The sequence below is a fragment of the Moschus berezovskii genome, chromosome 10 (genome assembly GCF_049115385.1).
Source record: "Moschus berezovskii isolate FMDL1 chromosome 10, NW_MosBer_1.0, whole genome shotgun sequence".
Classification (NCBI taxonomy): Eukaryota; Metazoa; Chordata; class Mammalia; order Artiodactyla; family Moschidae; genus Moschus; species Moschus berezovskii.
This window is the reverse complement of record NC_142469.1, coordinates 19,908,299-19,930,303: the sequence shown is the minus strand read 5'-3', so window position 1 is coordinate 19,930,303 and position 22,005 is coordinate 19,908,299. Positions and strand designations below refer to the sequence as shown.

The 22,005-nt window shown below is 39.5% G+C and overlaps 1 protein-coding gene across 1 annotated transcript in view; it reads left to right on the top strand.

The window, feature by feature from the left end:
- Window positions 1–22,005, top strand: part of IMPG1 (interphotoreceptor matrix proteoglycan 1) — a 164,099-nt gene that overhangs the window by 106,092 nt on the left and 36,002 nt on the right. The window contains 1 exon segment of the mRNA XM_055433698.2: window positions 20,344–20,885. Coding sequence (XP_055289673.2) covers window positions 20,344–20,885 — 542 coding nt within the window.

Sequence of the window (22,005 nt, the reverse complement as noted above, 5' to 3'; positions counted from 1 at the left end):
TTTCAACATCAGTCCTTCCAATGAAGACCCAGGATTGATCTCCTTTAGGATGAACTGATTGGATCTCCTTGCAGTCCAAGGGACTCTCAAGAGTCTTCTTCAACACCACAGTTCAAAAGCATCAATTCTTTGGCAGTCAGCTTTCTTCACAGTCCAACTCTCACATCCATACATGACCACTGGAAAAACCAGAGCCTTGACTAGACAGACCTTTATTGACAAAGAAATGTCTCTGCTTTTTAATATGCTATCTAGGTTGGTCATAACTTTCCTTCCAAGGAGTAAGCGTCTTTTAATTTCATGGCTGCAATCAGCATCCACAGTGATTTTGGAGCCCCCCAAAAATAAAGTCTGACACTGTTTCCACTGTTTCCCCATCTATTTCCCATGAAGTGATGGGACTGGATGCCATGATCTTAGTTTTCTGAATGTTGAGCTTCAAGTCAACTTTTTCACTCTCCTCTTTCACTTTCATCAAGAGGCCTTTGAGTTCTCTTCACTTTCTGCCATAAGGGTGGTGTCATCTGCATATCTGAGGTTATTGATATTTCTCCCGGAAATCTTGATTCCAGCTTGTGCTTCTTCCAGCCCAGTGTTCCTCATGATGTACTCTGCATAAAAGTTAAATAAGCAGGGTGACAATATACAACCTTGACGTACTCCTTTTCCTATTTGGAACCAGACTGTTGTTCCATGTCCAGTTCTAACTGTTGCTTCCTGACCTGCATACAGGTTTCTCAAGAGGCAGGTCAGGTGGTCTGGTATTCCCATTTCTTTCAGAATTTTCCACAGTTTGTTGTGATCCACACAGTCAAAGGCTTTGGCATAGTCAATGAAGCAGAAATAGATGTTTTTCTGGAACTCTCTTGCTTTCTCCATGATCCAGTGGATGTTGGCAATTTGATCTCTGGTGCCTCTGCCTTTTCTAAAACCTGCTTGAACATCTGGAAGTTCACGGTTAACGTATTGCTGAAGCCTGGCTTGGAGAATTTTGAGCGTGATTTTACCAGCATGTCAGATGAGTGCAATTGTGTGGTAGTTTGAGCATTCTTTGGCATTGCCTTCCTTTGGGATTGGAATGAAGACTGACTTTTTCCAGTCCTGTGGCCACTGCTGAGTTTTCCAAATCTGCTGGCATATTGAGTGCAGCACTTTCACAGCATCATCTTTCAAGATTTGAAAGAGTTCAACTGGAATTCCTTCACCTCCACTAGCTTTGTTCATAGTGATGCTTTCTAAGGCCCACTTGACTTCACATTCCAGGATGTCTGGCTTTAGGTGAGTGATCACACCATCGTGATTATCTGGGTCATGAAGATCTTTTTTGTACAGTTCTTCTGTGTATTCTTGCCACCTCTTCTTAATATCTTCTGCTTTTGTTAGGTCCATACCGTTTCTGTGCTTTATTGTGCTCATCTTTGCATGAAATGTTCCCTTCATGTTTCTAATTTTCTTGAAGAGATCTCTAGACTTTCCCATTCTATTGTTCTCCTCTATTTCTTTGTAAGAATATTATATATTGTTAATATCACAGGAGTTCTATCCATTATTTATTAAATGCTGCCTGTCTCGAAGAAACAAATTATCATTGCTATATCAAGTAATATTTTTAAATGCCACTTCCTCAAATGTACTGATTCTCCATCCAGACTGCATGTTAGAATGACCTGGAAAGCTTTTCAAACAATGCAGGGGCTGTCTCTGAGGATCTAATTGTGCAGTTCAGTTCCTTTGCAGAAGGGCCCAGATACAGATACAGTTCTGAAAATTTGCCAAGATCTTAATATTCACTCAGGACATAGAGTCTTTCAGCCTGTGGTCATGGTCTCCAGATACCTCAGTTGAATTTCATTCCAACTGCCTTTGGCAAACAGTAAAGAATAATTCTCTAAAGGGGTAAAATCAAGACTCTCATTCAAATATAAAATGAACACACGTCAAAGATTTTATCCAGCTCATTAGTTAACAATGGGACAGATATGACGTTACAATTGGTTCAAATGAGAATTCAAAGACAGGCAAAATGTAAGTCAGGGTTTGACAACAGCCCCGTGGGCCAAACCCAGCCCACCAAGCTTTTCCAAACAGCCTGATTAAGTATGGCTTTTACATCTCTAAATGGCTAAAAAAAAATTCAAAAGAATTATAATATTTTGTGACATGTGAAAAGAACATGAAATTCAATTTCAACCCCCATAAATAAGTTTTACTGGAACACAGCCAAGCCCCTTGATCTACTGACTGTTTTGGAGCTACAGTAGCATAGCTGAGTGGTTGTAAAAGAGAACAGAGGAGCCATACAACCTAAAACATTTATTATTGGGCCCTTCTCAGGAAAAGTTTGCCAACCCCCAATATAAGCAATCAGGGATGCTGACATGAATTTGCAAATTAGTGAAAAACTGGTTAAAATCTACCTGGCAGTAAAATATAAAGCTCGAAGTCATTTCTTCCAGAGGAGGGACGTCAATGACCTCCCCAGCAGACAAACTTCACGTGCATCTCTATGGACTGGAATTATTGCATTACCTTTAGTTTCTTATAGCTCATGGAGTTGTAAAATAGCCCAAAGACAATGAAAAGCATGGAACTCTCTAGAATTAGAAAATCCCTCAAAATCTTCTCACTGATGCTCAGAATTCCTTTGTAAAAACACCCAGTAATCTTTTACATCCATACCACAATCTTTTGTAATTTTTCCTGACAAAAACTAAACTGCATAGTTGATTAACAATGTTGTGGTTGTTTCATGTGTAGAGCAAAGTGAATTTGTTACATATATTCATATATCCACTCTTTTTAAAATTTGTATTGAATGGAATTTCCTGTGCTATACAGTAGCTGTCTATTTTATATATGTGTATGTCAATCCCAATTTCCCAATTTATGCCTTCCCTGGCCCTTACCCCTGGTAACCATAAGTTTGCTTTCTGTATCTACAACTCTATTTCTATTTGTGGATTAGTTCATTTGCATCACTCTTTTAGATTCTACATATAAGCAGTATCACATAATATGTGTCTTTCTCTATCTGACTGACATCACCCGGTATCACAATCTCTAGGTTGATCCACGTTGCTGCAGATGGCATTTGTTGTTCTTGTCCAGTCACTTGGTTGTGTCCAACTTTTTGCAACCCCGTATACTGAAGCACACCAGGCTTCCCTGTCCTTCACCATCTCCTAGAGCCTACTCAAACTCATGTCCATTGAATCGGTGATGCCATCCAACTATCTCATCCTCTGTCTTCCCCTTTTCCTCCCGTCTTCCTTCAATCTTTCCCAGCATCAGAGTCTTTTTGAATGAGTCAGCTCTTCACATCAGGTGGCCAAATATCAGAGCTTCAGCTTCAGCATCAGTCCTTCCAATGAATATTCAGGAAATGGCATTACTTTGTTTTACCCACTGAGTAATATTGCATCGTACATATATACCACATCTTCTTTATCCATTCCTCTATTGACTGATATCTAGGTTGCTTCCATACCTTGGCTATTGTAAATAGCACTGCAATGAAGACTGGAGTACATGCATCCTTATTAACCATGTTTTTCTCTGTATATATGCCTAGGAGTGGGAGGGCTGGATCATATGGAAGTTCTATGTTTAGTTTTTCAAGGAGCTTCCACACTGTTCTCCATAGTGGCTGCATCAATTTACATTCCCACCAACAGTGTAGGAAGGCTCCCTATTCTCTGCCTCCTCTCCAACATTTATTGCTTGTAGACTTTTTGATGATGGCCATTCTGACCAGCGTGAGGTGATAGCTCGTTGTAGTTTTGATTTACATTTCCATAGTAATTAGTGATGTTGAACATTTTCTTATGTGCTTTTTCTAGACATCAGAAACATACTTTAAACAGATGTGGTAGGACATGGCCAGACCCTGCTTTATAACCCATATTCTTAGCCTGCTCTAGGAGCTGGGTACGTACCAGTGACTGACCCCTGAATGTCAGCTTCTCATTCACAGGCCAACCATGAGTCTTTATTTGACTTGTGCCTTGTTCCTGGGCAAGGAGCTCCTTTAAACAAAGGCCCAGGCTCTGCCCTGAGAGAGCATGTGTTCCTAGCACACACATTCCCAAACCAGTGTTGTTGTTCAGTCACCAAGTCATGTCTGACTCTTTGCAGCCCCAGAGACTGCAACATGCCAGGCTTCCCTGTCCCTCAACATCGCCCAGAATTTGGCCAGGTTCATGTCCATTGAATCGGTGATGCCACCCAACCATTATATCCATTGTCACCCTCTTCTCCTTCTCCCTTCAGCCTTTCCCAGCATTAGAGTCTTTTCCAAAGAGTTAACTGTTCGCATCAGGTGGCCAAAGTATTGGAGCTTCAGCTTCAGCACTAATCCTTCCAAAGTGTATTCAAGGTTGATTTCCTTTAAGACTGACTGGTTTATAGAGATTCTCCATTTTAGATCTGATTTTCCTGTGATCTTACAGCTTCCTACTTCCCCTAAAGAAGAGGCAGCATCCTTCTAAAATTCTTATCTAGACTGCATTTCTTCCATGTACTGGTAGAAAAACAAGTCTGCATAAAAATCAGTTTCCTCTGATATCCTCTGATCATCCCTTAAAATACATGTTTGACTTTTCAATCAATGTTGAATACTTACTGCAATTAACAGAATTCTCATTAAATATACCTTCAGTGTTTTTGATGACATTCTTATGGAAAACTTTGTGAGGTAAACAATCTTCTTCCAAACCTGCACTAAAATGTTTGCATTATTTTTTTTAAAATGATTCACTTTGATCTTAGTAGTTCACAATGAAAATTGCTTAAGGCTGTTCTCTGAAAAGACTCTCTCCTAAAGCCAGACTTGGTGTCTCCAGGGTACACTAGTTTGGTTTCTCTAAATGATCACAGTTTGTGGTTCAAAGAATTGCACTTGCTAAGTTTTGCTTTCTTGTGCTTGGCTTTGCTTCTCACCACAAGCCTAAAGCCAGCAGGGCAGGTCATATCAGCCTCATTTGGCAAACACAGACCTACAAGGAAGTGAGAGTTAGGCCTTCCTTTATGTCTTCCAAAGCACCCCGGGTGAACCCTTTGGCGGCACTTGGCACCCGTGACTGTATAGTTACTGCTTGAAGATGGAAAGTTCCCTGGAAACAAGGGATAGGCCTGTCATATTCATCACTCCAGTGTCAGCAGCGCAGTGAGGAGTGTTCTGGAGTGTGACTGTGTGCATTTAAACTCCAGTTAATCACTAACTGACTCATCTAAAAAGACCCTGATGCTGGGAAAGATTGAAGGCAGGAGGAGAAGGGGACAACAGAAGATGAGATGGCTGGATGGCATCACCAACTCAATGGACATGAGTTTGCGTAAACTCCAGGAGTTGGCGATGGACAGGGAGTGCTGCAGTCCATGGGTTCACAAAGAGTCTGACACGACTGAACAACCGAACTGAACTAACCACTAGCAACCTTGGGCAACTTCTTTAACCGATCTCTGTGCCTCAGTTTTCCATCTGTGAAATGGTCATAACAGTGCTTATTTCATGGGGTTCTTATGAAGATTTCGTTAGTATGTAGAATACTTAGAATTGTGCCTAGAGGGAGAAATGTACTGGGAGTTTGGCGTTAGTAGATGTAAACTACTATATATATAATGGATAAACGACAAGGTCCTACTCTATAGCACAGGGAATTATATTCAGGATCCTGGGATAAGCCACAATGAAAAGGAATATCAAAAAGAATGTGATATATATATACATAAAACTGAGTCATTTTGCGGTACAGCAGAAATTAGCACAACATTGTATATCAACTATACTTCAATAGAAAACACAAGTTTAAAACTATAAAAAATAAAAGATCTGTATCTGGTACATACCATGTAACCAAAAATTAAGAGCAGGTCTGGCCAAAACTCAGTATGCAATAAATATTTATTAAACAAATGATTGACTGGAATAAAAGCAGAATTGAATCAAATATTCAAATATTCTGTCTCCAGATATTCATATATATGAGGGGGAAAAACTATAAATTTCTAAACCTATACCTTGACTCCTGTTAAAGGTGTTGTTATTATTGCTTAGTTGCTAAGTTGTGTCCAACTCTTTGTGACCCCATGGACTGTAGTCCACCAGGCTCCTCTGCCCATGGGATTTCCCAATCAAGAATACTAGAGTGGGTTGCCATTTCCTCTCCAGGAGATCCGACCCAGGAATGGAACCCACATCTCCTGCCGTAGCAGGCAGATTCTTTTCCACTAAGCCACCAGGGAAGCCCCATGTTAATGTAAAACTAAAACTTTATTAAAACCTTCCATTACTCATTACTCTCGTATATAAAACAAGTCAAAGATTTTGTACGTTACAAATTAACTGTTGATAATGAGGCAACAAGTAAGATGAGCAGTTTGAAGGAGAATTCAAACAACGCACAATCAGCAATTTAAAAATGAGGAAATATATTTACAAGTATATGCAAAATTGGTCAATATCCACATGGAAATAGTCAATTGTATTCCCTCTGACAAAAACCCTTTGTCTTTCGTGAACAAGAATAATTTGCATTACTCTAGGTATGCTACAGGAGAAGGCAATGGCAGCCCACTCCAGTACTCTTGCCTGGAAAATCCCATGGACGGAAGAGCCTGGTAGGCTGCAGTCCATGGGGTCGCTAGGAGTCGGACACGACTGAGCGACTTCACTTTCACTTTTCGCTTTCATGCATTGGAGAAGGAAATGGCAACCCACTCCAGTGTTCTTGCCTGGAGAATCCCAGGGACGGTGGAGCCTGGTGGGCTGCCGTCTAAGGGGTCACACAGAGTCGGACACGACTGAAATGACTTAGCAGCAGCAGCAGCAGGGATACTATGGGAGAAGGCAATGGCAGCCCACCCCAGTACTCTTGCCTGGAAAATCCCATGGACGGAAGAGCCTGGTAGGCTGCAGTCCATGGGGTCGCTAGGAGTCGGACACGACTGAGCGACTTCACTTTCACTTTTCGCTTTCATGCATTGAAGAAGGAAATGGCAACCCACTCCAGTGTTCTAGCCTGGAGAATCCCAGGGACAGCGGAGCCTGGTGGGCTGCTGTCTATGGGGTTGCACAGAGTCGGACACGACTGAAGAGACTTAGCAGCAGCAGCAGGTATACTACAACTAAAAGATAGCATAAATAATAAATGGCATGGACTCCTATAGATCAGAAAACCCAGAAAGTGCTCTAGATAAGACACTAAAGTCCTTCACACTTTTTCCTAACACTTTTTTAATATAATTTGTAAAATACATTTTGCAAAATTTGATTTAACCTGAAGTTTTCTGCAAATTCAACTAATATGTACAGGGAACTTTATGAAGTGTTAGCCACCAATTCAGAAAACCATGTACGACTCTTACGATAGTGGTGATCACTGTGTTTGTGTCCAATACAACATCTGAACCTGCCACTATAGCTATAGAATTCATAGTGATGTTTAGGAAAGCGATAACTGTCAGATGCTCAGTCATGTCCAGCTCTTTGCGACCCCATGGACAGTAGCCCACCAGGCTCCTCTGTCCATGGAATTCTCCAGACAAGAATACTGGAGTGGGTTGCCCTTCCCTTCTCCAGGGGAATCTTCCTGACCCAGGGATCAAACCCAGGTCTCCTGCATTGCAGACTGATTCTTTACTGTCTGAGCCACCAGGGAAGACCCTGGTGATTATAGATGTTTATAGAAGTGATGTTTATAGATGTTTAGATGTAAGTACATATTGAATCTGACTAGTTCATTATGTCTTGTGGTGTTGTAATGCCTTTCGAATTACATATTATACTATTGTAAATTAATTTTTATCTTCTATATTACATTTTTAACTTTTTATTTTATATTGGAGTATAGTTGATTAACAATGTTGTTTTATTTTCAGGTGTACAGCAAAGTGATTCAGTTATACAAACACATGTATCTATTCTTTTACAATTGTTTCCTATTTAGATAGTTCCATAATATTAAGCAGAGTTCCCTGTGCTATACAGTAGGTCCTTTTTGGTTATCCATTTTAAATATATCAATGTGTACATGTCAATCCCAAACTCCCTGACTATCCCCCTGCCCCCTTGTTTATATTACAGTTTGAACCATGCATTGATTTTTTGAAAATGTGTGTGTGCTTGATTATATTCTTGATGAAGCTCATTTCAGGATCATGTGGTGAGCATTACAAAATATTTTCAGGAAAAGGGGTACTGAGTTGGTTGGCTTGGGGGCACCTAGCATGGAGGTTGTCTATGGTAACTTAGATTAGGTAAATTAGGTCAGAGCAGCAACACTGAGGATAGAAACTACATTCTTGAACATGCATGATATGTCTATCTGTCCTTCCTTCTGCTCAGTCCTCCCCTTCTTCCCACCATAAATACAAACACACACTATGTTCTAAAAGCTTCCTGTAAATAGGTTGTCATCTAATGTCCACACTGCAGATTAGAATATTGATAAAGCCTTTCAGCATATATTATGTAGATTATGACATATTCTGTAAAAGAAGAAAGATATGGTATATGTATATACATACATACATATATATAATGAAATATACAGTTCAGTTCAGTTCAGTCGCTCAGTCGTGTCCGACTCTCCGCGACCCCATGAATCACAGCACGCCAGGCCTCCCTGTCCATCACCAACTCCCGGAGATCACTCAAACTCATGTCCACAGAGTCGGTGATGCCATCCAGCCATCTCATTCTCTGTCGCCCCCTTCTCCTCCCGCCCCCAACCTTTCCCAGCATCAGAGTCTTTTCCAGTGAGTCAACTCGTCGCATGAGGTGGTCAAAGTATTGCAGTTTCAGCTTTAGCATCAGTCCTTCCAATGAACACCCAGGATTGATCTCCCCTAGAATGGACTGGTTGGATCTCCTTGCAGTACAAGGGACTCTCAAGAGTCTTCTCCAACACCACAGTTCAAAATATTACTCAGCCATAAAAACGAATGAAATAATGCCATTTGTAGAAATGTAGATGGACCTAGAGATTGTCATACTAAGTCAGACAGAGAAGACAAATACCCTATGATGTCACTTATATATGATATCTTTAAAAATAATGCAAATGAATGTATTTATAAAACAGAAATAGGTCCAAAGAAATAGAAAACAAATGTATGCTTACCAAAGGAGAAGGCAGGGGGAGGGATAAGTTAGCAGTTTGGCATTAAGATATGCACACTATTGTATATAAAATATATAACCAACAAGGACCTACTATACAGCAGAGGGAACTCTACTCAACATTCTATAATAGCCCATAAGAAAAAAGAATCTGAAAAGAATATATATGTAAGAATTTACATGTTTATATGCGTGTGTGTGTTTGTGCGCATGCTCAGTCACTCAATCGTGTTTGACTGTGACTGCATGGACTGTAGCCTGCCAGGTTCCTCTGTCCATGGGATTCTCCAGGCAAGAACACTAGAGTGGGTTGCCATGCCCTTCTCCAGAGGATCTTCCCAACCCAGGAAAGGAACCCAGATCTCCCACATTGCAGGCAGATTCTTTACCATCTGAGTCACCTGGGAAGCCCATACATATATTATATATATATATATAACTGAATTATTTGCTCTACACCTGAAAAATTAACACAGCATTGTAAGTCAACTATACTTCAATTAAAAAATTAAAAATTTTTTAAATTTTCATTTGAAAAAAAGGGAATATTTTAAACCAAAGCCAGATCCTTTGTGGTATTCTAATAAAAGCTAGAGTAAGAGACTTAGAGACCTAAAATCCTACAATGCCAGGTCCTTAAGGGGTTCTGTGTGGATTGGCTATCTGTTGTTGCAATAAACAATGACTCTACAATCTGGTGGCTGAAAGCAACAATGAGCATTTATTGTCACTCCCAGTTTCTGTAGGTTCGAAATCTATGTGATAATTTAGCGCAATGGTTCAGGCTCAGAGTTGCTCATGAGGTTGCAGCCAAGATGTCAAGCGAGGCGATAATCTTAAGGCTTGACTGATGGGGCTGATGGATCTGCTTCCAAGACGACTTACTCAGAACCTTGCAAACTGCCCACAAGAAGGTCTCAGCTGTTCCCCATTCAAGCCTCTCCACGTGGCCGCTTGAGTGTTCTCACAACATGACGACTGACCTCCCTCAAAGCAATTCATCCAAGAGAGCAAAGTGCAGGAAGTCATATCTTTCACGACCTAACTTCGGGGTCTTGCGTCTTCATTTCCATAGCATTCTGTGGAAGTCAGCCCTCTGCTGTGTGGAGGGGGAATCTATGGGGATCTTAATAACAGAAGGTAGTTTCATCAGGAACCCCACAAGAGGCTACCATATCAGGTAATGTGCTGTGGTCTTTCCACAGTCCCAAATGCACATTTTATGTAATTGTAATCTTTACTATTCCCTCAGGCATGTGTGAAATTATCAGTAGAGAGAAAATATATTGATTATTTCACTTTGCAAGTCAAAGCTGGAAAAACACCTTTTCAATAATCTTGGAATAAATGATTCAGAAGCCATTCAGAACCAAACTATGACCATGTTATTAAAACTAATAAATATTAGTTTCCTCCCATTTTGTCCTCAATCACTACCACAATACTGGCACAATTTCTTCTTTAGCCCCAAATATTCACTTCTTCAGTGAAATTTTATTGTCATCAACAAACCAAGGATTGTTGTTCTCTTTTTTCAAGTCATACTCATAATTTCCTCCTAGAGGGCTGATTCTAAGCTTCTAAATTGAAAGCCATTAGAAATTATGCTACAAGGAAGAGAGGAAGTAGTCAGGTGTGACTCAGGGCTCTGAGTATTTATAGCATATGAGGCAGGGTTTAGTGTAATAAGATATCACAGATTAGGCATTTTTGTTTAATGAGGGAAAACTATAACAAACTAAACTTGAAAAAACTGTGCCTTGCTTGATTTGTTAAAATACACTGACAGCCATAGTTCATTTTGATGATGACCTCTGGTCAGAGGACCTTCAACCACATAGCCATGAATCACTTCTTTTAAGTACTCTAATCACTTAAGAAGACATAATTAGATATTTCAAAGACATCAAAGTGTAAAATCCTGTGGAAATGTATAAAATGCCTTAAAGTAAACAAAGTTTTTTTTTTAATATTCCAGTACCTAAAACATAACAGATGTCAAATAAATATTAGTTTCCTCCCATTTCATCCTCAGTCCTGTCTCTTAATATTCTTTCTTTTAATTTATTTTATTTAAGTATAGTTAATTTACAATGTAGGGTTAATTTCTGCTGTGCAGCAAAGTGATTCAGTTATATATATATATATATAATGTGTATATATATATATATGTTCTTTTTATATTATTTTCCATTATGGTTTATCATAAGATATTGAATATAATTCTCTGTGCTTAGGACCTTATTGTTTATCCTTTCTATATATAATAATTTGCATCTGTTAACCCCAAACTCCCAATCTTTCCCTCTCCCTGCCTCTCAAGAGTTTAAGACTAGATTCTGAGGCCATAACCCCATAGAAACATCTAACTAAAATAGTAATAAGGCACAATGAGGTCCTCCAGGGTGTAGGAATTAAATTTCTTAACAATTTCAGTTTTAATTGAAATTTTATTTTAATGTTAACAGTAATAAAGATTTGGTAGTAAAATATTTTTACTTCTGTGGTGACTCTCTGCATAAGATTTTTACTTAAGAAGTAGGTACATGTGAAATTTTACATTTACCTCGGTTAACCAAGGAGCTATTTTTTTTATCTGAAGTTTACAAAATCTAAAATAACATCTACAGGAAACATGTTTAAAACGGTGTATTTCTGTAAATGTTTACTTATGTAATGTGTATTTATATATTTCACAGTGCACAAAAAGATAATATTGGAGATTTCAGTGACCTCAAGTTTCACCAAGAAAAAATTACATATATTTATGTTAAGAGACTAAACAATAGACTTCTAAAAATATTTTTAAATGATACATGTTCATTATTTAAAGTGTTAAAGGATGAAGAAAATGACCAAAAAGAGAAAATAAAATAATATTAAAACTGTGCTACCCTCAAATATTTAAATGCTAAATCTATCTTTCCAGCTATCTCTCAATACATTTTAAAAGATAGGCTAGATTAAATGCTTTTATAAATATGAAATGCTTCTGGAAAGCTATTCAAATAAAATGGACTATATTTAATTTAATTTGACTTTAACATAAGAAAATGAATCTGAGATAAAATGTAAGAAATTGCTGAATTTCAGATAAATATTTCCTTACTTTATGAGATACTCACTATTAAAAGATCCCTAAAGGTTAAAAAAGATTACCTAAAATATTAATTTGAGACATTATCACACTTACTGTCTATGTACCAACATTAAACAGCATTTTGATGTATTGTCATAAAACGCAGGATTATCAGAACACTCACAGTCCAGCCATCTTCACTCCCCCATATCCCAAGTTTTGATAATTAGGTGAGTTATTATACAATGTCAGTTCAGTTCAGTTCAGTCGCTCAGTCGTGTCCAACTCTTTGCAACCCCATGAATCACAGCACGCCAGGCCTCCCTGTCCATCACCAACTCCCGGAGTTCACTCAAACTCATGTCCATCAAGTCAAGGTTTATAAATTTAAAATTGATTCTTCTGCCACAATTCCTGTGGCTTCTTGGACAGATTTCCACGTTTAAATGAATTTAAGGCTGAATCTCAAACCTTCTGTCACAGCTTCTCCATTCCTGAGTTCTCTGTTTTGATTTACCTTTCAGTTGGCTGGAATGTATCATCAAGTAACTGCTTCGAGGAGGGCTCTGGGTATCAAAGTTCCTGAGGGTTTGGCTACTAAACGAACTATTTTTCTATTCACAGCACTTCTAAAATCAAATGTGTAGGGAGTTTTCCTACATCAACCAATGCTTAACTTTCCAGACATCAACTGGGTGTCCTACAACTTATTTACGGCACTAAACACCTGGAGTTGTTACAGAGCCCACAGATAAAGAGCTCAGATCCTCAAGACGGCCCCCTACCGTAGACACCAAAGTGCCAGGCTGTCACTTGTACTTTTGATCTACAAGTTATAAGCTGAGCTTTCCCAGTTTTTATGGCTGCCACAGGAGGAACTGGCTCCCAAGTCACCCAGCTCTGGCATTCATCATTCAATGGCATTCATCATTCACAAGTCCCCCAGAGCCACAGAAAACGAAAGGAGCAGTTTTAAATGAACACCAAGCACTTCCTGTGATCATCACCCTGAATTTAGCACAGGGGAAGTGGGCAAACATGCACAGCTCCCATTTCCTCCCTGAAGCAGATTTGACTACAGGCTTTTCCAGCTGCTGCTGCCCAAGGTTCAGAAATTTAGGAGCTCTGTGTCAGGAACTAGAGGCAGAGACAAATATGTGTTTCTTATTGTATCACAGCTACTTGCTACCTGTAACTTTCAAAGGTGAAGGACAACTTCACTTTTGGAGTTTCTTCCTCTGCCATTTTCACTGATGCCCCTCTCCACTGTTTTTAGAACTGCATTTGAATATTCAGTTGTCTCAAAATAAAAAGTGTAATTTTTTCTAAAGCCAAATCGTATTAAAGTATTCTGACAAATATGGCATTTTGCTACCTCACACTCCCCTTCTGTGCAGGCCCAGTTACCAAAAGTACTCCCTTTTAACTCTGCTCTTTCTTCTGGCATTTATTCTTGCCTTATTTCTAAATAATATATATCCTTTGAGCCATCTGTTTCATATATTATTTACTGACTTCCTATTACTGCAATTAGGAATTTGAGTTTCTACAACACCCTTCCCTCTCAGTATGGTAACAACTATTATTGAATCAATATTCAGTGTTTACATTATGTATTCACAGCAGACCTATTTGCCCTAAATATATTTACTTTCTCTTTTCCTGGAATTTAATGTTTTCTTTGTTTTTCTTTTTTTTAACTTGCTTAATGTTCTTTGACATGATACCTAAAAAGTCAAGTTGTTTTGGATCTGTTTTGCATGCCTCATGATGAAATAAATGGCCTTGGCTTTTTGTGCTTGCCATCTCCACTGCAGTGTAAACTCTTCAAGATCAGAATGGCTTTTGTTGTTGCCAGGTGTTTTGCATAAGAATCTGATGAAAACAATTATTTAAAATACATTTATAAATGGTGGTAAGGTTTGGAAGAAAGTTTTATTTTGAAAGAATTGACTATAGCCTTCAGTCAGTCAGTTCAACCACTCAGTCAGGTCTGACTCTTTGCAACCCCAAGAATCGCAGCACGCCAGGCCTCCCTGTCCATCATCAACTCCCAGAGCTTACTCAAACTCATGTCCATTGAGTCGGTGATGCCATCCAGCCATCTCATTCTCTGTGGTCCCCTTCTCCTCCCTCCTTCAATCTCTCCCAGCATCATAGTATTTTCAAATGAGTCAGTTCTTCACATCAGGTGGCCAAAGGATTGGAGTTCCAGCTTCAACATCAGTCCTTCCAATGAATATTCAGGATTGATTTCCTTTCAGATGGACTGGTTGGATCTCCTTGCAGTCCAAGGGACTCTGAAGAGTCTTCTCCAATACCACAGTTCAAAAACATCAATTCTTCGGTGCTCAGCTTTCTTTATAGTCCAACTCTCACATCCACAGATGACTAATGGAAAAACCATAGTTTTGAGTAGATGGACCTTGTTGGCAAAGTAATGTTTCTACTTTTTAATATGCTGTCTAGGTTGGCCATAGCTTTTCTTCCAAGGAGCAACATCTTTTAATTTCATGGCTGCAGTCACCAGCTGCAGTGATTCTGGAGTCCAGGAAGATAAAATCTGTCACTGTTTCCTTTGTTTCCTCATCTATTTGCCATGCAGTGATGGGACTGGATGCCATGATCTTAGTTTTTTAAATGTTGAGTTTTAAGGCAACTTTTTCACTCTTCTCTTTCACTTTCATCAAGAGGCTCTTCAGTTCTTCTTTGCTTTCTGCCATTAAAGGTGGTGTCATCTGCATATCTGAGGTTATTGATATTTCTCCCGGCAATCTGGAGTCCAGCTTGTGCTTCTTCCAGCCCAGAGTTTCTCATGATGTACTCTGCATAGAAGTTAAATAAGCAGGGTGACAATATACAGCCTTGACGTACTCCTTTCCCTATTTGGAACCAATCTGGTGTTCCATGTCCAGTTCTAATTGTTGCTTCCTGACCTGCATACAGATTTCTCAGGAGGCAGGTCAGGTGGTCTGGTATTCCCATCTCTTTCAGAATTTTCCACAGTTTGTGGTGATAGTTTGTTATAGTCAATAAAGCAAAAGATGTTTTTCTGGGACTTTCTTGTTTTTTCAATAACCCAACAGATGCTGGCACTTTGATTCCTCTGCCTTTTCTAAAACCAGTTTGAACATCTGGAAGTTCATGGCTCACGTACTATTGAAGCCTGGCTTGGAGAATCTTGAGCATTACTTTACTAGCGTGTCAGTGCAATTGGGTGGTAGTTTGAGCGTTCTTTGTCATTGCCTTTCTTTGGGATTGGAATGAAAACTGACCTTTTCCAGTCCTGTGGCCACTGCTGAGTTTTCCAAATCTGCTGGCATATTGAGTGCAGCACTTTCACAGCATCATCTTTAGGATTTGAAATAGCTCAACTGGAATTCCATCACCTCCACTAGCTTTGTCCATAGTGATGCTTCCCAAGGACCCCTTGACTTCACACTCCAGGATGTCTGGCTCTAGGTGAGTGATCACACCATTTTGATTTTCTAGGTCATGAAGATCTTTTTTGTACAGTTCTTCTGTGTATTCTTGCCACCTCTTCTTAATACCTTCTGCTTCTGTTAGGTCCATACCATTTCTGTCCTTTATTGTGCCCATCTTTGCATGAAAAGTTCCCTTGGTATCTCTGATTTTCTTGAAGAGATCTCTAGTCTTTCCCATTCTATTGTTTTCCTCTATTTCTTTGCACTGATCACTGAGGAAGGCTTTCTTAGCTCTTCTTGCTCTTCCTTGGAACTCTGCATTCAAATAGGTATATCTTTCCTTTTCTCCTTTGCTTTTCACTTCTCTTCTTTTCACAGCAATTTTTAAGGACTCTTCAGACAGCTGTTTTGCTTTTTTGCATGTCTTTTTCTTGGGGATAGTCTTGATCCCTGTCTCCTGTACAATGTCACAAACCTCCATCCATGGTTCATCAGGCACACTGTTTATCAGGTCTAATCCCTCAAATCTCTTTTTCACTTCCACTGTATAATCATAAGGGATTTGATTTAAGTCATACCTGAATGATCTAGTGGTTTTCCCTGCTTTCTTCAATTTAAGTCTGAATTTGGCATTAAGGAGTTCATGATCTGAGTCAGCTCCTGGTCTTGTTTTTGCTGACTGTATAGAGCTTCTCCATCTTTGGCTGCAAAGAATATAATCAATCTGATTTCAGTATTGACCATCCAGTGATGCCCATGTGTAGAGTCTCCTCTTGTGTTGCTGGAAGAGGGTGTTTGCTATGACCAGTGCATTCTTTTGGCAAAACTCTACTAGCCTTTGCCCTGCTTCATTCTGTACTCCAAGGCCAAATTTGCCTGTTACTCCAGGTGTTTCTTAACTTCCTACTTGCATTCCATTCACCTATAATGAAAAGGACATCTTTTCTGGGTGTTAGTTCTAGCAGGTCTTGTAGGTATTCATAGAACTGTTCAACTTCAGCTTCTTTAGCATTACTGGTCAGAGCATAGACTTGGATTACAGTGATATTGATTGGTTTGCCTTGGAAATGAACAGAGATCATTCTGTCGTTTTTGAGATTGCATCCAAGTACTGCATTTCAGTCTCTTTCTTATGATGGCTACTCCATTTCTTCTAAGGGATTCTTGCCCACAGTAGTAGATATCATGGTCATCTGAGTTAAATTCTCCCATTCCAGTCCATTTTAGTTCGCTGATTCCTAAAATGTCAACGTTTACTCTTCCATCTCCTGTTTGACCACTTCCAATTTGCCTTGATTCATGGACCTAATATTCCAGGTTCCTATGCAATATTGCTCTTAACAGCATCGGAGTTTGATTCTATAACCAGTTACATCCACACCTGGGTGTTGTTTTTGCTTTGGCTCTGTCTCTTCATTCTTTCTGGAGTTATTTCTCCACTGATCTCTAATAGCATATTGGGCACCTACCAACCTGGGGAGTTCACCTTTCAGTATCTTATCTTTTTGCCTTTTCATACTGTTCATAGAGTTCTCAGGGCAAAAATACTGAAGTGGTTTGCCATTCCCTTCTCCAGTGGATGACATTTTGTCAGAACTCTCCACCATGACCCATCCATCTTGGATGGCCCCACACAGCATGGCTCATAGTTTCATTGAGTTAGACAAGGCTAAGGTCTGTGTGCCCAGATTGGTTAGTTTTCTGTGATTGTGGTTTTCAGTCTGTCTGCCCTCTGATGGAGAAGGATAAGAGGCTTATGGAAGATTCCTGATGGGAGAGACTGACTGAGGGGGAAACTGGGTCTTGTTCTTATGGGTGGGACCCATGCTCAGTAAATCTTTAATCCAATTTTCTGTTGATGGGTAGAGCTGTGTTCCCTCCCTGCTATTTACCTGGTGCCAGACTATGGTGGAGGTAATGAAAATAATGGTGACCTCCTTCAAAAGATTCCATGCATGTACTGCTACACTCACTGCCCCCAAGCCTGCAGCTGGCTACCACTGACCCATGCCTCTGCTGGAGACTCCTGGACACTCACGGGCAAGTCTGGGTCAGTCTCTCGTGGGGTCACTGCTCCTTTCTCCTGGGTCCTTTTGCACACAAAGTTCTGTTTGTTTCCTCCAAGAGTCTATTTCCCAGTCCTGTGTAAGTTCTGACAGCTCTATGATGGGATTAATGGCGACCTCCTCCAAGAGGGCTTATACCATACCCAAGTCTGCTGCACCCAGAGCCCCCGCCCCTGTGGCAGTCCAGTCCACTGCTGCCCTGTACCTCCATAGGAGGTGCTCAAACACAGTTCTGTCTCAGTCTCTGTCAGGCTCTGACTATAGCCTTACTGGTTTCAATATCAAGTTGAGAGAATATAAGGAGTCTTTTAAAATCATACTTAGATAGGGATACTAAATTCAGCAAAGAAAAATACAAGATAACCAACTTAGTTTAAATTTCAGATAAACAAATGATGATTTAGTGTAAGTATAGTCCAGTGGGAACCCTGTCTTTCACCTAACAATGTACATTTAAATAGCCAACTGTTCTATCAGTGAAGCGAACTTGGTTGGGTTTATTGTGAATGTGAATGATTAATGTTAAGAGGCTATAAAACGGGAAAGAAATTCATTTTTGTTGGCTGATAATGTAATGCTGCGGACTGTTTTAATCTGACTGAAGTCTGTATAGTGAAAAAGGTGTGAGTAGTGAGATGCTGACCCAGAGAAGAATGAAGACATATGTCATTGGCCTTCTTCCCTGGCCCTGGTCATCTGGAGGGGTGCTGAGATCGCATCCCAGGAGGATGAATTCAAATGTGTTTCTCCATAACACCAAGAGGTCAAATCAAACCACTGATAGTACTCAAAGTGTTCAATTCACTCATCCCAGATCCTTCCACGGGTGTTCTAGACAGCTCAGGCTGCTATTATATAGCAAAGCATCATAGACTGGGTGGCTTAAACAACAGAAATTTATTCCTCACAGTTCTGTAGGCTACAGTGTCCAAAATCAAATTGCTGTGATCTAGTTCCTGGCGAAGGTCTTTTTTCCAGTTAACACACAGATGTCTTCTTGCTGTATCTACACATGGCAGAAAGAGATCATCTCTTATGTCTCTTCTTATTTATAAGGGCACCAATCCCATTCATGAGGGCTCCATCCTCATGACTTAATTACCTCCCAAAGACTGTTCCTCCAAATACTGTCACACTGGAGATGAGGACTGTAACACATAAATTTTGGGAGGAGGCAAACATTCAGTCCGTAGCAATGGAGATGTGAATAAAACTACAAGTGTATATCCAGAAAGATTTTAGATATTAGGAAACATCATTCTGATAGTAGACAAACCTAGGCATCCTCCAAGGGGGAAAAAAAGGAGGAATTTCTTTGAAATCTGCTTACAATTCACCATAGACAGTTTTTATTTTAAGAAACTAATAAAAGTAATATGATTCCACCTTTCAGAGCTGTTTATCACTTGGAATTTCAGTTTGGGTGATTGCAGTCTAGTAAATTAGCTGACTGAGAGTCCAAAGATTATATCTGCCTCCAGACAGTCCATTCATCATGCTTAGTGTTTGAATTTGAGCATAGCTTTCCCACATTATTTGCCAAAATGCCACCAAAGTAATCACAGAAAGCTCCCTGTTTTGATCTACCTAATGCCTTAAATATTGTCAGTGGCTGTGAAATTTAGGTTTATTGGAATATTTTAATAACCCACCAATCTCTTTATCTGAAAGCTTCATATAACCACTCTCTTAGTTCATAAATATTTATTGGTTTTAATTTTGCACAAAAAAAGGGAGTGGACTTCAGTAGTTCAATATGTACTTACTCAAGAAATCAATGCAAAGTCATAGTATTATCAAGATATAATCTTGTAGGAATGAAAAAACCTTTAAATAGTATCAAATATTTACTTGCATGGCCAATGAAAAGTTCAAATTATTTGTGTGTAACCCATACCTTCACACTTTCAATATTATTTTGCAAACAGGCAAATTGTTCAGTTAGATTATCCAATTTTGGAAAAGCATGATTTAAATTTTGATTGGTAAAACTACCGAAATGTGATAATTGTGATCCCCAAAAAATCCAATTGCATAAAATTCAGGCTTACATGATTGGAAAGTGAACAAAATTTTCAGGCCCAAAGTGCCCAACTAACTGGCTGAGTGTTCCAGATGGGTATGTGGGATCCAAGTCTATCCCAAAGCCATCTGTGGTTTGTACCACCTGCTGACCTAGTCATTTTTTACCACCTGGTCGCAATGTGTGCTATGTCTCACTGGGCAGTAATTCCTAAAATTCTAGGCAATCGGTGCTCTTTTAGACTCACATATCCACAAGTATTGGACCTGAATAAAATGGTTATAGAGACCTAGCCTCTGTCTCCCTAAGTGTGGATATACGGCTGCCTGCCCTTTCTGTACCAATTTGCTTTTTGAAATATGATATTAAACATGGCGATTACTTTACTGTATACGTAAGTCAAACCATTATGCTGTACATTTTAAATTTACATAGTGAGGTCTATCAATTATATCTCAATAAAACCGGGGGGAAAAAAATCTAAGAAATTAAAAAATAAGTAAAACCAAATATGATATTAAAAGAGTTAATTCAAATGCTATCTTTTCCAAAATTAAGTTTAACTTTGGATTTTCTTTTTTGCTCTCTATTCTTTGTGGGGATGCTTGGACATAATGAATTGGTCTCAGGAGCTTCACCCACGGATGGTTTGTCTCCACCTGCGTTGACCTTTACCTCCCTATCAGAAACTCTACCTTCTTTCACTGCATCAAGCATCTTTTCTCAGACTGATCAAAGTGCCACAGACATAATGTCCATTGACCGGGCAGTACTAATCCCACGGCTTACTGTCCCCACTGATGATTATTATGCCATCAGCCCATTGGTTCCGGAAATTTCACACTTGCCTACATCTTCAGAAGACCAGTTGAGTGCCAGCAGCCAAGATACAAAGGAAGACTTAGATGGACTGGATCTCACTAACACTCCTACCTCCTCTGAGGTCCCAGGATTCAGTGGGTATGTTTCCAGCCAGGATTATTTCCTGGAGAACATCACTCCTGACCCAGGTTTGCACTACATCACCACCAGCGCCATGACTGTCGCCGCCAGGGGCCGAGAGTTGGTGGTGTTCTTCAGTTTGCGTGTGGCCAATATGCCCTTCTCCACCGACCTGTTTAACAAGAGCTCACTTGAATATCAAGCTCTGGAGCAGAGATTCACACAACTGGTGAGTGAACACCACTTACAACTCTGTGTGTCTCCTTTCCTTTTTGTTGTTAGTTTATAATATAATCACTGCTGTCTTGAGCAATGCAATTTGGAAAAGACAAGCTTCTGAGATATCTGTTGCTGATAGCATCCAACTAGAGTGTTGAGACGGATTTGGATCCAACAGGCAAGAGTTCTATGGTAGACACATGAGGCAGCCACTCAGCTATCTGGGAACAAACTTATTTCTAAGACCTTTTCATTATAGTTCCTCTAGATTTCATTTTCCTGGGAATAATACATAACCACTCAAGAACTGAACTTGGAATTTATAAATAATATGAGCAGACTTTTCCTAAGTTCATTCTGTTTTCCAGCCATCTGACAAAAGGGTTCAAGGATAGAAAAGTCCAGAAGAGATGAAGTCAAGTGTTCAGGTATAAGAAATCTCTCTTTTTTTTTTTTTCTCAGTTCCCTTTATGTTCTTGTAAAACAAACCAACAAAAAAATAAAATGACAAAATGGCTCAGCATCCCAACCACTAACAAAGAAAGGGAGATCATCATCAAAAAACATACAACTCTGATTATGAAACACCCCCCAAAATCGCATATTTATTTTGTTTCTTCAAGTACTTTTGTAGAAATACATACACAATGAAAACTGCTAAACTATGAACCTCTAACAGGCATGGATAATTAAATTCAAGTACACAATGCCCATCACAAAGATTACAGAATTTCTGAAAATAAGAAAAAAATATTTGTAAGCTCCATGTAAGTTAAATCACTATGCAAATTAAACCCACATTAAAACCAATTCTTCAAGTGAACTTTAAATAAGAATTTGTGCTATACCCACCTCACCGAAGTGAGGTGAGTTGATGTTGGGATAATCTCAAGGAACAGAGTCCCAGGGTACTAAGTCCAGGTGTATTAACTAGGATACATCTAGGCTGCCATAATGAAGAGATCAAGAATACAGTAACTTAAATAGAGTTTATTTTCTTTCAGTTGGTGGGTGGGACAGCTCTGCTCTACAGAGTCATCCACGTACTCACATTCCCTCTGTCTTATAACTCTGCCAACCCCAAGGGTGTTTCCTCACTCACATCCAAAGCTGGGTCACTGGTACCTCTC